Below are 22,835 nucleotides of genomic sequence, written 5' to 3' on the forward strand. Positions count from 1 at the left end.
GTGAAAGCTATGCTCCCTTATTGTTGTCACTTGTTAAATCCACTTCAATCGGTGTAGATGAAGGGGAGAAGACAGGTTAAAGAAGGCTTTTTAAGCCATGAATTGTATGTGCCATTCAGAGGGTGAATGGGTAAGACAAAAGTTAAGTATCTTTGAATGGGGTATTGTATTAGATGCCAGGTGCACTGGTTTGAGTGTGTCAAGAACTGCAACGCTGATGGGGTTCTCACACTCAACAGTTTTCCATGTGTATCAAGAACTGTCCACCACCCAAAGGACATCCAGCCAACTTGACACGAATGTAGGAATCGTTGGAGTCAACATGGGCCAGGATCCCTGTAGAACGCTTCCGACACCTTGTAGAATTGAGGTGGTTCTGAGGTAAAAAGGGGGTGCAATTCAATATTAGGATGATGTTCCTGCTGTTTTGTACACTTAGTGTATGTATATTACATATAAGAATACGGCCACACTTATCCTGCGTCTTATGTTTGTGATCGGTTGTTCGTTTCCCCACCAATATCTAGCCTAGGTTGGATTATAAACTGATCAAGTATTGGATTGCTTGTATTTTTCATGTAATCTAATGAGAAACAGGGACCCAGTAAAATAGTGTAAACATTGTAAGGGAATTTTAAATTGTTTAATGAAAAGTCAAGAAAACAAAGTAACAAAAATTCCACCATACTCACTTAATCTCCCACCCACCACTAACATTAGTCCTTTACTTGGTCCCTCTGATTAAAAGCTGATTTCCAAATCAAGCCATTGCACCCAACTATAGGCCAATGTTGACAACTTAAAGCATCTGATAAGACTGTCGATGTAAAGGAATACATTGGAAGGAAACAACCTACTTTACCTAGGCATCATCACAGATGCCTAGGTAAAGCAGCTTACTAAACAATATTGACAATACAAACCATTTCAGATGCATAACAAAAGTCAAGGTAATGGGGGTAACAGCATGGGGTTGGTTTGGAATCAGCCCAGAGATGCAGTCGTATACATACAGAATGGTTCAGAGTGAGGGAGCTCTTTCTAACCACAACAGCTACAGCATTGATTGTCTTTATGACACATAAGGCCTACTGTATTATTCAAGAGTGGAGGGAGAGCAGACACCCATTCGGGAAAAAAAAGGAAAAAAAATAGTACACGTGAATAAAAATGAATAAATGTTACAATTCAACAAAACCTTTGCCGCGGCTTATTAACACTAAACAAAAGTGGAAGAGGGCTCATCATTCAGTTGTTCAAAAGGTAGGTCAAACATTCCTTCCAGACACATTAAGATGAATTAGGGTGGAAGAAATATTTCCCCAATTCCTGTCACTCTGGATAATCGGTTCAGTTTCCAAATGGCTAGTCCACCCCAAATACATTAATTTACTGTACTTCCACATTATGAATGTAATTCACGTGAAGGGCACATTTTAAAGCAATTTATTCACTACTTTAAAGCAAATCATACTCCAATGGTCCTCTAAGCAGAGCTTACACCACTTACCGTTGATTAATAATTCAATTAATATACATTGTCACATACTGGTACAACTCATGATTTACATGCAACTTGAAAGCATCCAACAGTAAGGAAAACAGTTACAAACAAGTAGCGTGGTCAGTAACTGCTGTGTGCTGTAGACATCTAAAGCAGCTTATTCATGTTTCCCAATAAGTCACATTCCGGGAAGCTGATGACATTTCAGGAGCCTCTTGGCCTCATATGTCAAGTATCTAAGATGGCTGCTATTTGGGGACCTGGTTTATGGACTATACATTACAATATTATTCCCTTTTCATTTCATTGGAATGTTCCAGTTGTAGACTAACATACTCCGATCCAAATAAACCCTTAATTTAAAGCCAGGAATATGCCCTAACCACTTAACTGTCTAGTTCAATCTGTGCTCTCTGCAAGTACAATTAAAGGCAAAAGTAAGCATTAAACATATTGGTGTGATTGCAATTCTTGATTTTAGTTTTAACTATAGTTCACGGCAACTTAAATGGACATTGTTTTGGTTAGCCTTTTTATGACCAAAAGGGAATAAACTCTGCAATTATAAATGGACGATGAATTACAACTCCCAAGTCATCTGCGTAGCTTGCCTAAGTCTCGGTTTGATGACCTATCTGACTTAGACATGCTGATGAGGACTTTGTACAGTTCAAATCTTATTGCTCATCATCCTACAGATGGTTTGTGTTGAAAAGCTACTCCCCATTCAAGTCCCCTTTGGAACCTAGTCCAGTCCTGTGAAAGCCCTGTCTGTCACTTATCTTCTCACCCTCTCCTTTAAACTCCATCAGTATCTTTCCCTCCAATCGTATAAATCCATCTTTCTCATTCGGTTTCTGCTCCTCCTCTAAATCCCTCCCTCCCTCTACCTCCCTTTATTTTTGATGACTCACTGTCTCACTCATACTCTGCGATTAGCACCATCATGTAAATTCCAACCAGCATCGCTAGGATCTCCATCACTGATTGGCCCAGACTGGAGCGGCCAACCAGCAGCTCAGGCAGAACCGTCACCGTGGCAATGTACACAAAGCCACCCGCAGTGAATGGTAGGATCCAGGCTGTGGCGGCCGCGCCCACCCCCTCAGCCAATAGGGAGCAGGCTGTGCCGGCAAGAGCCCCCAAGGCTGTCAGCAGCTGTAGACACATAGCCTGATGGGAAAGAGGAAGTTGTCAATGGACATTTCTACCTACAGAGACTTTCTCATACAGGCTGTTGGAACAGAAAAGACACGAATCCTACTGCTGCCACCATGTGTCAATAGGCTTTGTGTTGTCGTCATGACAGATGTTGTACCGAGCATGTTTCAGTACATAGTCAAGAACATTTCCGTTTCCTGTCTGACATCAGTATGTGTAACATCAATCATTATGAAAAGCTGAAGCTTGTGCATTACCTTCTTCTTGGTGCAGCCAGACTGGACCAGGATGGCAAAGTCGCCAATCTCGTGGGGCACCTCATGCAGCAGGATGGTGAGAGTGGTGACTGTGCCTACTGCTGGGCCCACCAGGAACGATGCCCCAATGGCCAGCCCGTCAGTGAAATTGTGTGTGAAGTCAGCAGCCAGGTTCAGGTAGCCAGACACCTTGATATCTATATTGATAGGGACGGCAAACATTCAGCCTGCTGCTCAGACCCTATGGACTCTAGTCTAGAGCACCTGGTTAAATTGTGCTTAGGAGCATTTGTTAACTCTCCATGGTTGAAGTACAAATAAATACATGTAATTGTTGTAAAAATGTCTGAGTGTGCTACATTTACTGTTGTATAAAAGTTCAGTCATCACGAATGCATTAAATCGATTGCTTTAAAAAAATATTCATATATTTGGTACCGTTGATTTTGTTACACGTGCCTGTCCATCGCAGGATTTTTAAGCTCAAATGGCAGACAATTTGGGGCGCTCTATATAAAGGTTGATGGCAGGGCCTCTCGAGTGGAGCAGTGTTCTAAGGTACCGCATCAGTGCTAGAGGCGTTACTACAGACCCGGGTTAATTCCCGGGCTGTGCCACAACCAGACGTGGCTGGGAGTCCCGTAGGCCAGCGCACAATTCCGGGTTAGAGGAGAGTTTGGCCAGTGGGGCTTTACTTAGCTCATCGCGCTCTAGCGACTCCTTTTGGTGGGCCGGGTGCCTGCAAGGCTGACCCCGGTCGCCAGTGTTTCCTCCGACTCATTGGTGTGGCTGGCTTCCGGGTTAAGCTGGCAGGTGTTAAGAAGCGCGGTTTGGCAGGTCATGTTTCAGAGGACGTATGATTCCACCTTCGCCTCTCTCGAGGCCATTGGGGAGTTGCAGCAATGAGACAACATCAAAAATTGTGGAGAAAAAGGGGATAAAAAATGTATAATAATGAAAAAATAATTGTCATTTCAGTTAATTGCTCACCACTATTGATATCCTATGCAAGGTCTTGATTCGTTGAAGTTAAAGCAAATTATTTGTTTCTGCCCCATTTCAGCAGCCTCCCAGAATCTCGATCCGGCATTCTAGAATTTAGATGACTCAACAAATTCTCTTCTAACCAGTGATGTAAAAATTCTCAGATGTGTGCAGTTTATAAGGTGCTCGTAAAAAAAATAAAAAAATAATCCGATTACTATTCTTGCACATGTTCTTTTTTTAGGATGTTTTATTTAAATTGTTTTCAATATATCAGGAACTGTTGAAGCATATTATTTATTGATTTGGACACATGAACTGCGTTTTGACATTGGGATATTTATCAAATGTCTTGTCAACAGGAAGCCGCGACAGCATCATTTTCAATTGAAGTTTCAGGAATATAAATTGACCTTTGTACATATTTGCAAAGGTATTGCACTTAATCATGTTAAAAACGTCTGAATGAGTCCAAAAACATGCTGTGATCGATTTAATTTGATGTACCAGAAATAAACAAAATGAGTTTGCCCTGCTTAATATTGTGAAGGGAGAGTGGACAATAACCACAACATTGCAATAGTTACATACAGAGAAACTGGCTTGATGGGACGCTGGTAACTGAAATGTTGTCATAAAGTAAATATTCTCATGGAGCAAAAGTGGTTTTGAGATTTTAAAAGAGCCATTTCAGTGAAGGCAAACTGCCCACTAAGAACTTAAGTGGCAATTATTCAACTATCTTACCTGTAGTTTTCTCCTCCACTTCTTTTGGAGTCTTCTCATCTTTGTTCTCTTTTAAATCTTTCTCACCCTCATTCTTCTTTTTTTTCTCCCCGTCACTCTCCTTTGCCTTAGGAGCAGCTGAAAATAGGAAAGAAAATAAAAACGTTGTGCATAACTCTTTGGTTTACTGACCCTGCCTCATTCCAAAAGTAGATGAGTAGCATCAAATCACCCAACCATACAGCAGCTCTCGGCTAGATGAAAATCTCATCAATGGCCAGATTTCAAAATGGACCCAGAGGTCGAGTTACGAAACCAACTCGCTAGCCTAATGATTTGGCTGCATTCACTAGGTCTAGGGGTCCTAGGCCTAGCTAAATGGTCTGCAACCTGATTTAATGTGCAAATTTATGTGAGAGGATAGAGTATGAGGACCATGTTATACGCATGTGCCCAGGAGACAGACACTTTACCTGTTTTCAGGGCCAGCTCCGTCCTGACACCTGAGTCGGCCAGCCCAATCGGATTATCATTAGTTCATGGTGACAAAATAAATATATACAAAAACAAAAAGTACAAAAAGGCCTGAACCAAAAGTAAAGATAACAAAAAAATTCACTGACTGCAGATCCTTCTTATCAAGGCTTCACAAGACTTCTTGGCAGAGCACCTAACCAACCAGCTGCTGCCCCCCGGGGGTGGAGTGCGGTAGTGTAGTGGAATTATGCTCCTAAATCCTAAACTTGGAGCCTTGGTTAAGAGCGTTGGACCAGTAACAAAAAGGTCGCTGGTTCCAATCCCCGAGCCGGCGAGGTGAAAAATGTGTAGATGTGCCCTTAAGCAAGGCACTTAAACCCTTATTGCTCCTGTAAGTCTCTATGGATAAGAGTCTGCTAAATGACTCAAATGTAAACGTAACTACCGAACCTATTCCATAACAATTGACATGCATTACATAGATATAGACAAAGGCCGAAGTGGGCAATAGGCAAAAAAAATGCATTGCATACAGAGGGATCATTTCAAGGCATGTGAGTTATGGTAAAGAAAGCTCATATTGAATGGATGTAGCCTTGAAATAGCAAAATTGTTGTTCAGTTTTTCCCCCACGCTACAAACTCAAATCAAAGTGTACTACCTACCCTGAGAGTGGGAGTGTCCGTGTCCACCCTTCAGGAGGCGAACAAATTTCTCCACCACCAGGAAGGCCACGATTCCACCGAGAACCCACAGCCCTACTGACATCATGTGACCATGGGCGGCACCTACAGGCGTGATAAGGAACACCGTCAGGGACATGCCGTTTGCCAAAATGGGGCCAGACTCAAAAATAAAGAGTAGAAGAGAGTGAGTCAGTGTCATTCTGAAGCATGCTAAATACTGGTATGTAATGGATAAGCTGGATAATATGGTGATGGTAAATCTAGAGATCACGACAGAGCTGTACCATGTGAGTGGCCATGATACTGTGATTCTTCACTGTTAGAGTGGCCTTGTCCCTCGTCTCCATGGTGAGAGTGAGGCTCTGTGAAAACAAGCAAGAGAGAGAATGAACATGAAAGAAAGACAGACAAAGAAACAGACTGGCATGACTACATCCTTTTAACTATAAACCAATAACAAAAAATGTTTTTGCTCATCTTAGAGCTTAAATTTGCTTCACTGATTATTGCGTAAAGATGAAATCCCAGAATCATACCTAAACATATTGAATAGAATAGATAGGCAATCAATTATTTTCACTTAAGAAATCTACCGTGACAATACTTGGTATACATTCACTAACCCAGGGCGTGAGGGATGAGGTGCAGGAAGGCGTCTCCCAGCAGCCCACCAGAGGCGAAGCTCAGCAGCACCTTCAAGAGGTTCTGGTGCTGGTCTGTATTGGACTGGACCGGGATCAGGAAGAGGATGAGGAAGGGCGCAGCACTGATCAGCAGAGTGGCACCGATGGCCTAACGATAAGAGAGAAACATAGATAGCAGGTCATAAGGGGCCACTTTAATAGTGTGCTTGTGTGTGGTAAAATAATCTCACACTTGATAAGGATGGCTGTGCTGAGTTCCAAGGGTCTCAAACCAATCTAATGAACTTCATCAAATAAAGAAAAGCCATTTCCTGTCTACAAAAGTGCTTGGATTCCAAGCCTTTCAATAATTGAATGCCAAATATATACATTCCAGTTTCCGTCCAATTCAATTGACAGTACCTAAATAGTTGACCTCATGAGTTGTACTGACCAGCACATTTAAATGTTAAAACAGTGTCTAACAAACCTAATCCTGTTGAACATAGCAAATAAAAATGTAAACTTCATAAGAGACATTTCGCTCTGCAGTCAAAACCAACAGAAAGTTATTGGCAGTACACTGCTGTGAGGTTGTCTAGTCCAGTTGTCAAAGCCAAACTAGTCAATAGAACTCTACATCACTTAGCAACAGACTCACTGGCAAAAGGGAAATGTCTGTTGAAAAGTGAAAGCAGTAATTCTGTTTGCTTTTGTACCTACAGTAGTGATCCGTTGAATCTGGAGAGGTAGGTAGCCTATGTTTGCACAGGAAAAGTCAGGAACGAACAGGAGGGATACCGACAGACAAAGATATTACATTTTGCATATGATTTGATTGAAGGTAGGCTATGACCACTAACAGACATCTAAATGTTGCACAGGTTCTGGACAAAAATAATGGATAAAATATCCAGAACAACAGTCACGTCTTGCTCCAAGGTCTCCACTGACAATACCTGCATCCAGAGCTCCACTATGTCCCTCTTCTCTCCCTCCGCCTGCCTCTTCACCCTCTCCCCTCCTTGGGTGTGCCCGTGTCCACTCTCCTCCTTGTGGTCATGTCCGTGGTCATGTGCGTGTCCGTGGTCATGTCCGTGGTCATGTGCGTGTCCGTGGTCATGTGCATGATCATGTGCGTGTCCGTGGTCATGTGCGTGTCCGTGGTGCGACTCCTCTGCTGGAGGCAGGTTGGCCTCAGCACTCCACTTGCTCGCCCCCTGGTGCAGCTTCTGACCGCCATGGGAATGACCATGGCAACCGCCACCCCCATGCGAATGTGCATGCCCATGGTCATGAGAGTGACTGTGAGCAACAGTTAGCTGGGCGGCTAGCAACAGCACCGCTCCTGTGAACAGTGTTAGCGCTAGCAGACGTCCATGGGCCATCATCTCACCTGGGACAGACACACAAAGGGAAAATCTATGGTTACAACAGGCTGCTATAGTACAGCAATACTAGCTTCATATAACAATATCTTGTTGTTTTTATATTGTGGGTAGTTACAGTGGATGGCTTTAGCTAGCTAGTTGTGGAGAAGAGAAAAAAATTAGGCTAACTAGCTAGTTAGACAATTAACATTATCAACATTCCATTGACATCCCATCTGCTATACCTAACAGCATTTCCATGATGGCCCTCTGCTAAGGCAATAGGCGTACACTTTTCAAGGGGGGGTATGAGGAGTCAAACACTAAGGAAGAGGGGTAGTGTCCCAAATGGGGTTAGTAGCCTAGCTGAGTAACTAACTTAGCTAGGCCGTGTGATTAAAGTGATGGCTTGAAACATACTGCATGTTAATTGTTGTTGTACCTAACGCCTAGCAAGTTAGCCACTAACTGTTTGGCTAACAGCTAAGTTAGCCACATCAACAATAGCTGCCTATGAATGCGATTAAACGAATGCAGATGTCGCAGTTTAGATTTGCATGCAAAATCAGTTGGCGGGATACTTAACTAGCAAAGTACAATAGCAAACAATGGGTAACGTTACCTAGATAGGTAATTGGAGTTGTTAGCGGTGATGACAACAATGTTGCAGTATAAACGAATTGCCCTAAACTCACCTGTCTGCTGTAATTATGCACGGATAGACAGTCTGCAATGTTGCGGGTCAGTGATAACGGTTTCTCAAATAAGTTATTCCCAACAGAAGATCTCAAAAGTGTCTATTCGTTCTCAGACGTGGCATTTAGTCAAATTTATAGAAACCTCGCGTGATTTCATTCGCTGGCGTAAATAAAGAGTACGTGTCATAATATCGCGATACTTATGTTTTTGAATCTCATCCTGCATAAAAGCAGGATGCGGACTCAAATATAGTGGATGAATGAAGGCGTCCCACTTAGGCCGTATACCATTGAAGTACTGGTCTGCTTAAGGGAGTAGCTCTTCCATAGGCACCAGTGCATTAAGCAGTTGGTTCTGTTCTGCTTCGTTGATTGACTGTGTATGAACCTGAAAAAATTAGGGGTGGGATCTCTCGCTTCCTCTTCTGTATCTCTCGGGCTACTATTTTCAGGGAAATTATTGCAAAGTTTACTTTGGAAAAGACAACGACCAATAATGTAATTATCTTATTTAGGGGAGGTTTACTTTCAACTGAGAGTGTTGTATTACAGTTTACATGTATTGCTCTCTGAGATTCCACATAAAGACTGGAAAAAATGTACGCCTAATTAAATGAAGCATTCTAGGCTACCTTTCTACACAAGTACTATTAGAAATGGGAATATTTCACAATATCAGGACAGGAATACCGCATTTGATGTTGAAGTTTCCCTATGAAAAGCAATGGAATTCCAATGAACAAAACTTGTATTGAGATGGAATGGAAATACTGTATCATTCTATTCAGGGACCGAGAAAAAAAAGGATTAGGATTACAGTTGAGCCATGCTTACATTCATCTGCCATGTCTCTGCACACTTTCCTCTTGTCCCATGTCCATACCTTGGCTCAACCCTGACACCAGCCATAACCCTAACCATGGCTTCATGTCCATACCACAGGTGGCTGATGAGGGGAGAACAGCTCATAATAACAGAACGGCGCAAATGGAATGGAAACCATGCGTTGGCTGTATTTGATACCATTCCACCAATGCCGCTCCAGCCATTACCACGAGCCCGTTCTCTCCAATTAAGGTGCCACCAACCTCCTGCGGTCCACACCCTGGCTCAACCCAAACCCTAGCAATAACCCTAACCTTAGCCCAGCCTTATGTTCAAACCTAACCCTAATCTTAGTTTGTCATACTTTTATCCTATTTTTCAAAGGTGCGAGAGCTCAGCTCTGCCTGGATCTCCTATTGACAATAGTGCCTTTTGCGTCCCTTTGATATTTCAAGTAGAAATTGTGCACCAATATTGCATTTTAAAAGAGCCTGTTATATTAAATGAAGTGCCCTTTAATATAGACCACATGGAGAATTAAATAAATCACATTTTCTATATGAATAAAGACACGCTAAAGTGCCAAAATCCAGCATTTTGACATGTCCCTCCGTGCACCCTCTGTCACTTAAACCACACATTTGTCCAAGTTCTCACCATCATTGAAAAGCTCTAGTTATTTTGTTGCTTTGACAAAGTCATTTAGTGTAATTAGTGATTCATTTACATCTGTCCCTCATTTTAAGGTCAATCCTGTTACGTGAGCTGAACTCTCTTTTTAGGTGAAACTGTTCCTTTTAAAATATTTTTCAAAAGAAACATTGAACATCTAATAGTCAAATCATGGTGTAAAAACAGGTGAGCTGGTTCTACTGTTTTTGGTGTTTTGTGGTGGAAAACTGAGCTGGTTGAGCATGACATGTCAACCCTGTTACCCATAGATAGACAGACTAGAAATATTCTAACAATTTTTAAAAAACATTGTGAAGCTTGCATTCAATTGCTACTCCCTGTTGCACACAACAAGCTTCCATTCCCCCAATCAAAAGGGGATTTGTGGCTGATTTAAGATGAAATCGTCAACCATGTTATGATCAGCATTTTTTTTAAATGGGAAAACATGATTTTTTTTATCAGTTGAACACGTGCTCTCTATGACAGAATTACAAAAATGTGTGAAATCCAAAGTTTTTTTCATCAAGTTACACTTCTCAAAGGGCACCGAATTGGTGGAATAGCCCAGCTCCAGTTCAATTTAAAAGTCAAATGCAGACAGATTTAAAAAAAAATCTCAATATCAAATGATTTCTGAGTACCTTACTGTGATTGTTTTCAATTAAAATGGCCAAAAAGAAACAAAAATAGCTTCTTAGCAAAGAGCAATTTCTCAAGAAAGAATTTAGATAGGACTGTCTGGGAATGGTCTGAGTGGGGTGGGGAAAACGTACAACTTTTGGCAGAGAGGTTTGGAACTCTTTTTCTTATTGGTCTAATTTACTCATTTATGCCTGGTGATGTCACGAGACAGGCCAAAACTCTATCCCACCAAAACAGGCTGACATTTCAGGTGGTCTTTTCAAACAGCTTTAACACTAAAAGGCCATTATCATAATTTTCACAATTACACAGTATTATTCCAACCTCATAGTGTGGATATATATATATATATAAAACACAGAAAAATATAGTTTTGACTGCACTGGGCCTTTAACCACTGGATACAATATCCCTTAATCTGATATAACACAAGCCTATAGGAATAGAGATACATTTAAAATAAGAGCAACAGATATTGCATTTATAGGAAGTATATCCCATATATTTGTAATTATGTGCATTCCCACCAAGCAGCATTCTGCTTGCTTTATGAAGTTCACACCTTTTCAGATGCTGCTTATTCCATGCAAGGGAACTCGGTTGACCCCTAAACCCAAGGCGGGATGGGAGCCCTATTGTATTGATGCAAATCAGTGGTACCAATTTAACATCCCACAATTCGATTAGACATCTGCATATTGAGCATCTGTCTCCTAAATCTGCCAATACTCCCCCCACTCCCCCCGGGTAGCCCCCACGACCCCAGGGCAGCCTCTGTCCCTGGTTCCTCCCTCCCCCTGACCCTGTCAGACCCTTGCACAATTGTTGACACCGCCCTAGAGACAGAGCAGCCGGAGTTCAAGGTAAATGTTATTTTCTCTGTCTGTCTGCGGCCTGCCCAGTCCTGCCCTTGCTCATAATCATATGCACCGCTCTTTTCACTTTCTCACAGTTTTGTCACCCATTTGACTAGATTTGACTGTCTTGAAAATGAAGCTTTTCAGTCATTTCACCGAAACGTTTTTCTTTTCTAATTTGGACCCCACAAATTGCTTTTCAATGGTGGGAACGATACAAAAGTGTGTCCAACGTTTAAAGCAACATACAACACACAGCATAAGTGGTGGGATTTTATGAAAATTCAACCCTAAAAACATATTTACACAGTATGTAAAACCTTTATACGTTTTAAGACATTACACAAACGATGCAGGGTTTGTGCTAGTGACAGCAGATCACATTGCTTTTCTATTTCTTATGAATAACCTGTAGGAAGCAATGTTAATTTATTTTAACAAAGCAGGAAAAACTAGCTGGCGTTATTTCTTTTTTTTTTTGTAACTCGTTTTCAAAACTTGACAGAATCATGCACCTAAAATTCTACCTTCACATCTTAAAGGTCAACGCAATTACTCACAAACACTAGTCTAATATACTAATTTAATACATGATTTGTATGGTAATCTCTTCAGTTTTAATAGCTGTTAATAGGGGAATTAATATTCAAGTGGTGGGATTTAAAAAAATATATATACAGTACCAGTCAAAAGTTTGGACACACCTACTCATTCAAGGTTTTTATTTAAATGTTATTTAAATCTTTATTTAAATGTTTTTGTACATTGTAGAATAATAGTGACAAGATCAAAACTATGAAATAACACATATGGAATCATGCAGTAACCAAAAAAGTGTTAAACAAATCAAAATAGATTTTAGATTTTAGATTCTTCAAAGTAGCCAGCCTTTGCCTTGATGACAAATTTGCACACTCTTGGAATTCTCTCAACCAGCTTCATGTGGAATGCTTTTCCAACAGTCTTGAAGGAGTTCCCACATATGCTGAGCACCTGTTGGCTGCTTTTCCTTCACTCTGCAGTCCAACTCATCCCAAACCATCTCAATTGGGTTGAGGTCGGGTGATTGTGGAGGCCAGGTCATCTGATGCAGCATTCCATCATTCTCCTTTGTCAAATAGCCCTTACACAGCCTGGAGGTGTGTTTTGGGTCATTGTCCTGTTGAAAAACAAATGATAGTCCCACTAAGTGCAAACCAGATGTGATGGCGTATTTGCTGCATAATGCGGTGGTAGCCATGCTGGTTAAGTGTGCCTTGAATTCTAAATAAAAACACTGACAGTGTCACCAGCAAAGCACCCCCACACCATCACACCTCCACCTCCATGCTTCACAGTGGGAACCACACATGTGGAGATCATCCATTCACCTACTCTGCATCTCACAAAGACACGGCAGTTGGAAACAAAAATCGCAAATTTGGACAGATTTCCACCGGTCTAATGTCCATTGCTCGTGTTTCTTGGGCCAAGCAAGTCTTTTCTTCTTACTGGTGTCCTTTAGTAGTGGTTTCTTTGCAGCAATTCGACCATGAAGGCCTCATTCACACAGTCTCCTCTGAATAGTTGTTGTTGTTACTTGAACTCTGTGAAGCATTTATTTGGGCTGTAATCTGAGGTGCTGTTAACTGAAATGAATTTATCCTCTGCAGCAGAGGTAACTCTGGGTCTTCCTTTCCTGTGGCGGTCCTCACGAGAGCCTGGGATGAAGAAGAAATCTTAAAATAATAGTGTGCATTCCAACCAAGTTTAGGAGAGTCTCTGCGAGAGTCTCCCTCTTGAATAAATATTTTGTATAACTTCATGGATGCAGGGGTGTAAAGTAACAAAGTAAAATACTTTGAAGTACTACTTAAGTATTTTTGAGGGTATCTGTACTTTACTTTACTATTAATAATTTTTTGACAACTTTTACTTTTACTCCACTACATTCCCAAAGAAAATATGTACTTTTTACTCAAATACAATGCCTTCAGAAAGTATTCACACCCCTACTTACAGCCTGAATTAAAAATGTCTTAAATTTATATTTTTTGTCACTGGCCTACACACAATACCCCATAATGTCAAAGTGGAATTATGTTTTAAGATTTTTTTAAAATAATTAATTAAGAATGAAAAGCTGAAATGTCTTGAGTCAATAAGTATTCTACCCCTTTGTTACGGCAAGCCTATATAAGTTCAGGAGTAAAAATGTGCTTAACAAATCACACAATAAGTTGCATGGACTCACTCTGTGTGCAATAATAGTGTTTAACATGATTTTTGAATGACTGCCTCATCTCTGTACCCCACACATAAAATTATCAGTAAGGTTCCTCAGTCGAGCAGTGACTTTCAAACACAGATTCAGCCTCAAAGACCTTGGAGATTTTCCAATGCCTCGCAAAGAAGTGCATCTATTGGTAGATGGGTAAAAAAAAGCAAACATTGAATGTCCCTTTGAGCATGTTGAAGTTATTAATTACACTTTGGATGGTGTATTAATACACCCAGTCACTACAAAGATACAGGCGTCCTTCCTAACACAGTTGCCAGAGAGGAAAGGAAACTACATTTACATTTACATTACATTTAAGTCATTTAGCAGACGCTCTTATCCAGAGCGACTTACAAATTGGTGCATTCACCTTATGATATCCAGTGGAACAACCACTTTACAATAGTGCATCTAAATCTTTTAAGGGGGGGGGTAGAAGGATTACTTTATCCTATCCTAGGTATTCCTTAAAGAGGTGGGGTTTCAGGTGTCTCCGGAAGGTGGTGATTGACTCTGCTGTCCTGGCGTCGTGAGGGAGCTTGTTCCACCATTGGGGTGCCAGAGCAGCGAACAGTTTTGACTGGGCTGAGCGGGAACTGTGCTTCCTCAGAGGTAGGGGGGCCAGCAGGCCAGAGGTGGATGAACGCAGTGCCCTTGTTTGGGTGTAGGGCCTGATCAGAGCCTGAAGGTATGGAGGTGCCGTTCCCTTCACAGCTCCGTAGGCAATCACCATGGTCTTGTAGCGGATGCGAGCTTCAACTGGAAGCCAGTGGAGAAAGCGGAGGAGCGGGGTGACGTGAGAGAACTTGGAAAGGTTGAACACCAGACGGGCTGCGGCGTTCTGGATGAGTTGTAGGGGTTTAATGGCACAGGCAGGGAGCCCAGCCAACAGCGAGTTGCAGTAATCGAGACGGGAGATGACAAGTGCCTGGATTAGGACCTGCGCCGCTTCCTGTGTGAGGCAGGGTCGTACTCTACGAATGTTGTAGAGCATGAACCTACAGGATCGGGTCACCGCCTTGATGTTAGTGGAGAACGACAGTGTGTTGTCCAGGATCACGCCAAGGTTCTTAGCACTCTGGGAGGAGGACACAAGGGAGTTGTTAACCGTGATGGCGAGATCATGGAACGGGCAGTCCTTCCCCGGGAGGAAGAGCAGCTCCGTCTTGCCGAGGTTCAGCTTGAGGTGGTGATCCGTCATCCACACTGATATGTCTGACAGACATGCAGAGATGCGATTCGCTGCCTGGTTATCAGAAGGGGGAAAGGAGAAGATTAATTGTGTGTCGTCTGCATAGCAATGATAGGAGAGACCATGTGAGGATATGACAGAGCCAAGTGACTTGGTATATAGCGAGAATAGGAGAGGGCCTAGAACAGAGCCCTGGGGGACACCAGTGGTGAGAGCGCATGGTGCGGAGACAGATTCTCGCCACGCCACCTGGTAGGAGCGACCTGTCAGGTAGGACGCAATCCAAGCGTGGGCCGCGCCGGAGATGCCCAACTCGGAGAGGGTGGAGAGGAGGATCTGATGGTTCACAGTATCAAAGGCAGCAGATAGGTCTAGAAGGATGAGAGCAGAGGAGAGAGAGTTAGCTTTAGCAGTGCGGAGAGCCTCCGTGACACAGAGAAGAGCAGTCTCAGTTGAATGCCCAGTCTTGAAACCTGACTGATTAGGATCAAGAAGATCAAACTACTCAGCGATTTCACCAGGAGGCCAGTTACAGAGTTTAATGGCTATGATAGAAGAAAACTGAGGATGGATCAACAACATTGAACATACACTTAACAAAAATATAAATGCAACATGCAACAATTTCAAAGATTTTACTTAGTTACAGTTCATATAAGGAAATCAGTCAACTGAAATAAATTCATTAGGCCCTAATCTATGGATTTCACATGACTGGGAATGCAGATACACTATATGACCAAAAGTATGTGGAAACCTGCTTGTTGAACATCTCATTCCAAAATCATGGGCATTAATATGGTGTTGGTCCCCCCTTTGCTGCTATAACAGCCTCCACTCTTCTGGGAAGGCTATTCACTAGATGTTAGAACATTGCAGTGGGGACTTGCTTCCATTCAGCCACAAGAGCATTAGTGAGGTCGGGCATTGATGTTGGGCAAAGGCCTAGCTCGCAGTCGGCGTTCCAATTCATCCCAAATGTGTTCGATGAGGCTGAGGTCAGGGCTTTGTGCAGGCCAGTCAAGTTCTTCCACACTGATCTCAACAAACCATTTCTTTATGCACGGGGGCATTGTCATGCTAAAACAGGAAAGGGCCTTCCCCAAACTGTTGCCACAAAATTGGAAGCACAAAATCATCTAGAATGTCATTATACGCTGTAGCGTTAAGATTTCCCTTCACTGGAACTACGGGGCCAAGCACAAACCATGAAAAACAGCCAAAGACCATTATTCCTCCTCCACCAAACTTTACAGTTGGCACTATGCATTGCGGCAGTTAGCATTATCCTGGCATCCGCCAAACACAGATTTGTCCGTCAGACTGCCAGATGGGGAAGCGTGATTCATCACTCCAGAGAGAACTCGTTTCCACTACTCCAGCCGACGCATTGCATATGATGATCTTAGGCTTGTGTGTGGCTGGTAGACCATGGAACCCCATTTCATGAAGCTCCCAAAGAAAAGTTATTCGGCTGACGTTGCTTCCAGAGGCAGTTTGGACCTCGGTAGTGAGTGTTGCAACCAAGGACAGACGATTTTCACGCACTATGCACTTCAGCATTCAATGGTCCTGTTCTATGAACTTGTGTGGCCTACCACTTCGCGGCAGAGCCGTTGTTGCTTCTAGTTGTTTCCACCTCACAATAACAGCACTTAACAGTTGACCAGGGAAGCTCTAGCAGGGCAGAAATTTGACAAACTGACTTGTTGGAAAGGTGGCATCCTCTGACGGTGCCACGTTGAAAGTCACTGAGCTCTTCAGTAAGGCCATTCTACTGCCAATGTTTGTTTATGGGGATTGCGTGGCTGTGTGCTCGATTTTATGCACCTGTCAGACACTAATATGAAGGGATGTCCACATACTTTTGTATATATAGTGTATTTTGAATACACTTCATTAGCCAAGGGGTCGTGAAACGTTCATACAGACGTAAAGGGGAACCATATATATATAATCACCACATTTGGAGTTACAAGGTTTTCATCTGAGAGCAACGATTTAATAATATAAATCAATGTAACTGAAGTGATTTGGTCAAATGTAACTGAGTAAAAAGTAAGTTACTTCTTTCAGAAATTACTTGAGTAAGAGTACAAGTACAGCTCACAGAGAGTAACTACAGAGAGTAGTACTAGTTCCTCCAAGCTCATTACTACCCACCTCTGCCCTCTGGCTAGAAGATTGTTTAGAATTTTTCTTTTACATTGAATCCTACCCTGTGATTTTTTAGGACCTTATCTTTTTAACCAGAGATAATAGAAACGTGCCGTTTTCACACACACTACCGTTCAAAAGTTTGGGGTCACTTAGAAATGTCCTTGTTTTTGAAAGAAAAGAAAAAAAATTGTTCATTAAAATAACATCAAATTGATCAGAAATACAGTGTAGATAATGTTAATGTTGTAAATGACTACACGCAAAACACCAGTCTCAACGTCAACATTGAAGAGGCAACTCCGGGATGCTGGACTTCTAGGCAGAGTTGCAAAGAAAAAGCCATATCTCAGACTGGCCAACAAAAAGAAAAGATTAAGATGGGCAAAAGAACACAGACACTGGACAGAGGAATTCTGCCTAGAAGGCCAGCATCCCGGAGTCGCCTCTTCACTGTTGACTTTGAGACTGGTGTTTTGCGGGTACTATTTAATGAAGCTGCCAGTTGAGGATTTGTGAGGTGTCTGTTTCTCAAATTAGACACTCTAATGTACTTGTCCTCATGCTCAGTTATGCCTCCCACTCCTCTTTCTATTCTGGTTAGAGCCAGTTTGCGCTGTTTTGTGAAGCGAGTAGTACACAGCGTTGCTCCAGATACGCAACTAGTCTAAAGAAGGCCAGTTTTATTGCTTCTTTAATCAGAACAACAGTTTTCAGCTGTGCTAACATAATTGCAAAAGGGTTTTCTAATGATCAATCAGCCTTTTAAAATGATAAACTTGGAATAGCTAACACAACGTGCCATTGGAACACAGGAGTGATGGTTGCTGATAATGGGCCTCTGTACGCCTATGTAGATATTCCATTTAAAATCAGCCATTTCCAGCTCCAATAGTCATTTACAACATTATTAACAATGTCTACACTGTATTTCTGATCAATTTGATGTTATTATAATGGACAAAAAATGTGCTTTTCTTTCAAAAACAAGGACATTTCTAAGTGACCCTAAACCTTTGAACGGTAGTGTATGTAGACACTGGTATGGTGCTGGTGGTAATGAATATGAGGCAGAATGGCTCTCTGGGTCACTTCAAAATGGGTAGAGATTTAAAGAGATTGAACCCAGGGAACTTACCATTTCCTAGAGATATAGCCCTCTTTTCTTTGCTTCTATAAACTCAAAAGAGCAAGTGGAAGTGGAAGTGGCACAATTAATGTGTTCATGGCATTTCTGCATCTAGCATGAACAAAGGTCAGTAAGGGGCAATCCCAACTTCCACTCTAGTCAAATGTTCACTTAGTCTCCTATTATTATCAATGCTATTTACACCAAAAACTACTTTAATTAAACATTTTGTACTGTGTGTTTTATTACATACCTTTTTTTAGCATTTTGAAAGGGTATACTTGAAAATGTTACTTGTTGAAATGGTACGCATTGGAATGGAGGTGCACATCCTGGTATAATGAAACAAATATCTGTGACACAATCTACCTATAACAAATCATGTTCATTGAATGATCAAACTAGACGAAGGCATTTCATTAAAGATGCATCCACACTTTTCCATATTTCCTTATTTATTCTGTAAATGATGGGATATAGCTGAACACGAACAGAAATCTAAGATTGAGTTGCCAAATCTCTTGATATAAATGTGTCCGTTGCGTATCTTAGCCGCCACTCTCTCTTTGGGCATATCTGTAACTACAACATAACGTTAAACGCTTTGGTCCCTCATCTTCTTGCTCTGAACAGTGTTTCTGGCGATTCACAAAAGGTGTCAAACGGGGGGCATTGGACTTGGTCTGCCATGTTCTCCCATGGCTGCCTTTAATCCTATTACTGTCGGCCATGGCGCATGGATCATGGCCTTTCATCCCCTCCTCATTAGGGTCTTTGGGCTGTGCTGTTTACTATCGAGGTGTTGGTGTAGCTTTAATTGCATTGTAAGCTATTCACCCCATCCGTGTGTCATAACGTGTTATCCTCTGATTCAGTTATAACCCGCCGTTTGGATCGTAGTGCTGAATGGGTTCGCTATTTGGGCCTGTGGGTAATTTTCTATCTTTTTCTCACCATGTAAGTTTAGACTGAGTTATAATTTCAAATTTGGCACTTGAGAGCTGTACCATTTTGAACACTTGAACAGTTAGCTTGGCCTGATAACGTAACTGCAGATTTAGAAGCAGTTGATATGAAATGAATGAATCTTAAGGCCTGTGGGGGAATGGAGATTCAGGCTTTGCTGTGGTGGTTTGGTGTTCAAACCCGTTCCATGCAGTCCATGTGTTCCAGGTTGGAAACACCTGGAGCTTTTTGCTACGTTGAGCAAATGGTGATAAATTGGCCTTCTCATTCTTTTCTATTGTCTGTGAGGATTTTTGATTCAAACGCGACCTGAATGAAATGTCGCAAATACCCAATTGTTTTCCCCGAGCATCACTTATCTCGGCACAGATCTGGCACACACACGGCCCTCTGTGGCTCTCAATAGCCACATTTGCGTGGACATTGGCCAGAGTCAATTGCCTGTCAAATGATATGCACGATTAGGCACCAGTGGATATTGGGCCTAATGCGCCGAGCCTCCTATAGAGCCTGGACAGTGGGCCCCGTCACTGAACCCCTCACCCTCCTCGCCCCCTTCCTCGTCCCCTCCCCTTTTGTCTCACCACTCAGTTCAATGTTAATGTCCAGCAGTGTCCAGTCAGCCAGCTCCCGCGCAAAACCGTTCCTTCCCTCTTTTCTCACCCTCGCCTCCTCTTGTGTGCTGTCCAGCTGGCTGTGACCTCTGACCCGGAGACCCTCACTCCTGACCCTTGGACCCGTTCCCACGCCACACCCTTTTGTGTGGACCTCGCCATAGCAACGGCGCGGTCACTGCTGCTACGGTAACAGATGGACAGGCTTCTGGAAATAACTTCATTCGAGCCGCTGAAAATCGGACTTGTGTACCCCCCCCACACACACACACTCCCTCCACCCCTGCACTCTGCACCCCGCAACTCCTTCGATTCATTTCAATGCAGCGCTTCTGGTCATGCGATCAGATAAATTCATTACCGCGGCAATCTCCGATATATCCTGGCATGTGCACAGAAAATATACATAGGAATAAGAAGAGCATGTGGTCAATGCAGTAAGCCGTAATAGGGACTAGCTACATACCTAAACATCCTATTTCACAGTGCTGCTATTTATGGTAGGGAGTGGGAGTGGTAACTAACTTCAACAGCTAGTTGTAATTATTAGCTAAACAACTTTCATTAGCCATATTGTTTTCTCACATTCTGCAAAGGGTAGCTTTAAGGAGAGTTGTAAATAGACAGACTGGAGCAATAGGGATTTGTATGCTAGTCCAAAACAAATGTAAAGAACAATAGTATCATTAACATACCCAATAAGGTGCTTGCAGAAAATTAAGTATTACTAATTTAAAAAAATGTACTGGACAAATTCAATTAATTCTAGGGCAAATGTGTTTAGTTGTGTTGAATGGGCCTGTGACCATGTTGATGTTGAGGACAAGTGTGTGTCCTTAAATAAAGCAGTCTGATCGTCAGTGCAGTTTCACCTCACACTCAGAGTAAACAAACAAACAAACAAAATGACTCCTATTGAAACTGTCGAATCCCTCCAAAACCATCATATTTCACAAATCTGTACAATTAGGTTTGTAAAAGTAAATCTCATAGGCTGCATCTACACAGGCAGCCCAATTCTGATATTCTTTCCACTAATTGGTCTTTTGATCTTTGTGTCAGATCTTTTTCAGAGCTGACCTGATTGGTCAAAAGACCAATTAATGAAAAAAGATCAGAATTGGGACACCTGTATAAATGCAGCCATATAGGCCTAGACGAAAACAACACTAAGAAAAACAAAATGATCTCTCAGTTTTATATTATATTATTTATATCAGTTTTATATATAGATATATTTTTCAAACACTTTGATATAGGGAGAGGTTAGTTAAATATTCAGCACAAGATTCAAAAGTGGGAGATGTTTTCAGCACAGCTCAGCCCAACAGTCTGACCAAGGGGCGCCAATGGTGACCCTCAAAAAATGGACCATTGAGGTGAAATCACACAAGCGCAGCCACTTATTCCATTTTGGATTTTGTATTGCTCTGTCCTGCATCTGCATCACTATCTTCCCCTCTCATTCCACCCCCTCCCTCCACCCTGCCCCCCCACCCCCCCTTCTCCCCCTCTGCCTCTCGCCCAGTTCATTGTACCAAAAGAGATTTTTCTTCATTGAGGCCCAGTCTCTTAGGTAACCCCAGTGCTGCATGAAATGAGGAGAGAGAGAGAGAGGGAGAGAGAGCGACAGAGAGAAAGAGAGGGGGGAGGGAGAGGGAGCAGGGAGAGAGTGAAGGAAATCGAAAGACAGAAGGAGGAACGGCAGAAAGGGTTGGAGAACGCGAGGGAGAAGGATGCAAGAGCAGAGAAGGCAAGATTTAAGATGCTAAAGTAGGACAACTGTGCCAGACGTCAAAGGCAACACAGCTAAAACAAGAACACATCTGAGGGAGACAAGAGAAAAAAATATTTCAGGATAAATTTCTACGCCTTTGAGCAACAGGGTTTTATTTCAATGTTTCTATTTTTAATAACTTTTCAAGGTTTTTAGGCCTCAACTAGGTCTTGTTGCTTTTTTTTGTCTTTAAGGTACATTCATGCATCTCAACATAGCTTGGACACATCGGTACACTTTCATTGTTGTACCAATGTGAACGCAACCATGCTTGAGGTGGTCTATAGTGACCTGTTATGACCTGTTATGATACAAGAGCAGTAGTTAAGGCTGAATTCAGGGCTAGAGGTCGTATCTGTGGCACGGAGCCACTTCATAGACCATATGCAGCAGTTGGACTCTCGTTGGATTCCTTGCCAGGACAGTGGAACAACCTACCTGCTACTCAACAGCTAACTACCATTTTGAAGAAACCTCTCAAGATGAATGGGTGAAAATGGGTGACTAGCTTATATTTTACAACAGTGGGTGATATTCAGGAAAGGAAACAAACTTTATTGAACCTTCTAAACATCCTCTGTGGGGAAAAAGTTCACGAAGTAACTGTAAAAGTACTGATTTCCTTTTTGATATTTCTAAAGATAAGAGGCTAACCACCGTTTTCCGGAATCAAATGTCAAAATGAAAGGGCTTTTTCTGAATTCAAAAGAAAAACAAGTCTTTATAAGACTTTTAAAGGGGACTTTTTAGTTCAATAGTATCTACTCAAACAAATGAATGTAAACTTTAAGTATATTAAATACTTTAATTCTCTTTGTGGGGCATGCTGCGCTGCTCTTCAGTTGTGAGCAGCACATGGAGCACCAATGAATGGCTGAGGTCTTTCGAAAGCCGCCCATATTATTAGTTTTGAGACGGCTCACATAGAGAGACAAATGTTGCATTGAGTAATTCAGGTTGGGGGGCTACTTTTGTTTCAAATTCTCACTTTTGTTTCCGGCTCTTACCTTGGCTGCTCATGTGTTAACACTCGGCTGCACTAAGTTATCATAGGGAGCTTTTGTCTCTTTGATCCGTGTGACAATGGGGACTGCTTTTGTATTGGTCACGTTACTGCTGCCTTGGGATGCTGCCCTGCGTTCATCATTGTGTCACGTACACACGGAAAGGGTGGATGAGTTAGGGGTTCAGAGGCCTTAACTTCCCCACACATTTCTCTGTGTCCTCTGTCTATCCAAACGTCCGCCCATCCATC

General features: G+C 42.2%; 1 protein-coding gene across 1 annotated transcript; it reads right to left on the bottom strand.

Annotated features, from left to right (window-relative positions):
* Positions 1-624: 624 nt before the first annotated feature.
* slc39a7 (solute carrier family 39 member 7) lies at positions 625-8,684 on the bottom strand. Its single transcript, XM_014177311.2, has 8 exons — positions 8,484-8,684; positions 7,378-7,814; positions 6,419-6,587; positions 6,080-6,157; positions 5,775-5,897; positions 4,654-4,770; positions 2,923-3,119; positions 625-2,677 (listed from the first exon to the last, which is right to left on the bottom strand). The coding sequence occupies exons 2-8, from the start codon at positions 7,807-7,809 to the stop codon at positions 2,423-2,425; spliced, it is 1,371 nt and encodes a 456-aa protein (XP_014032786.1). The 5' UTR covers positions 7,810-7,814; positions 8,484-8,684; the 3' UTR covers positions 625-2,422.
* Between the last annotated feature and the right edge of the window lie 14,151 nt (positions 8,685-22,835).

This window comes from Salmo salar, chromosome ssa27 (assembly GCF_905237065.1).
Source record: "Salmo salar chromosome ssa27, Ssal_v3.1, whole genome shotgun sequence".
NCBI lineage: Eukaryota > Metazoa > Chordata > Actinopteri > Salmoniformes > Salmonidae > Salmo > Salmo salar.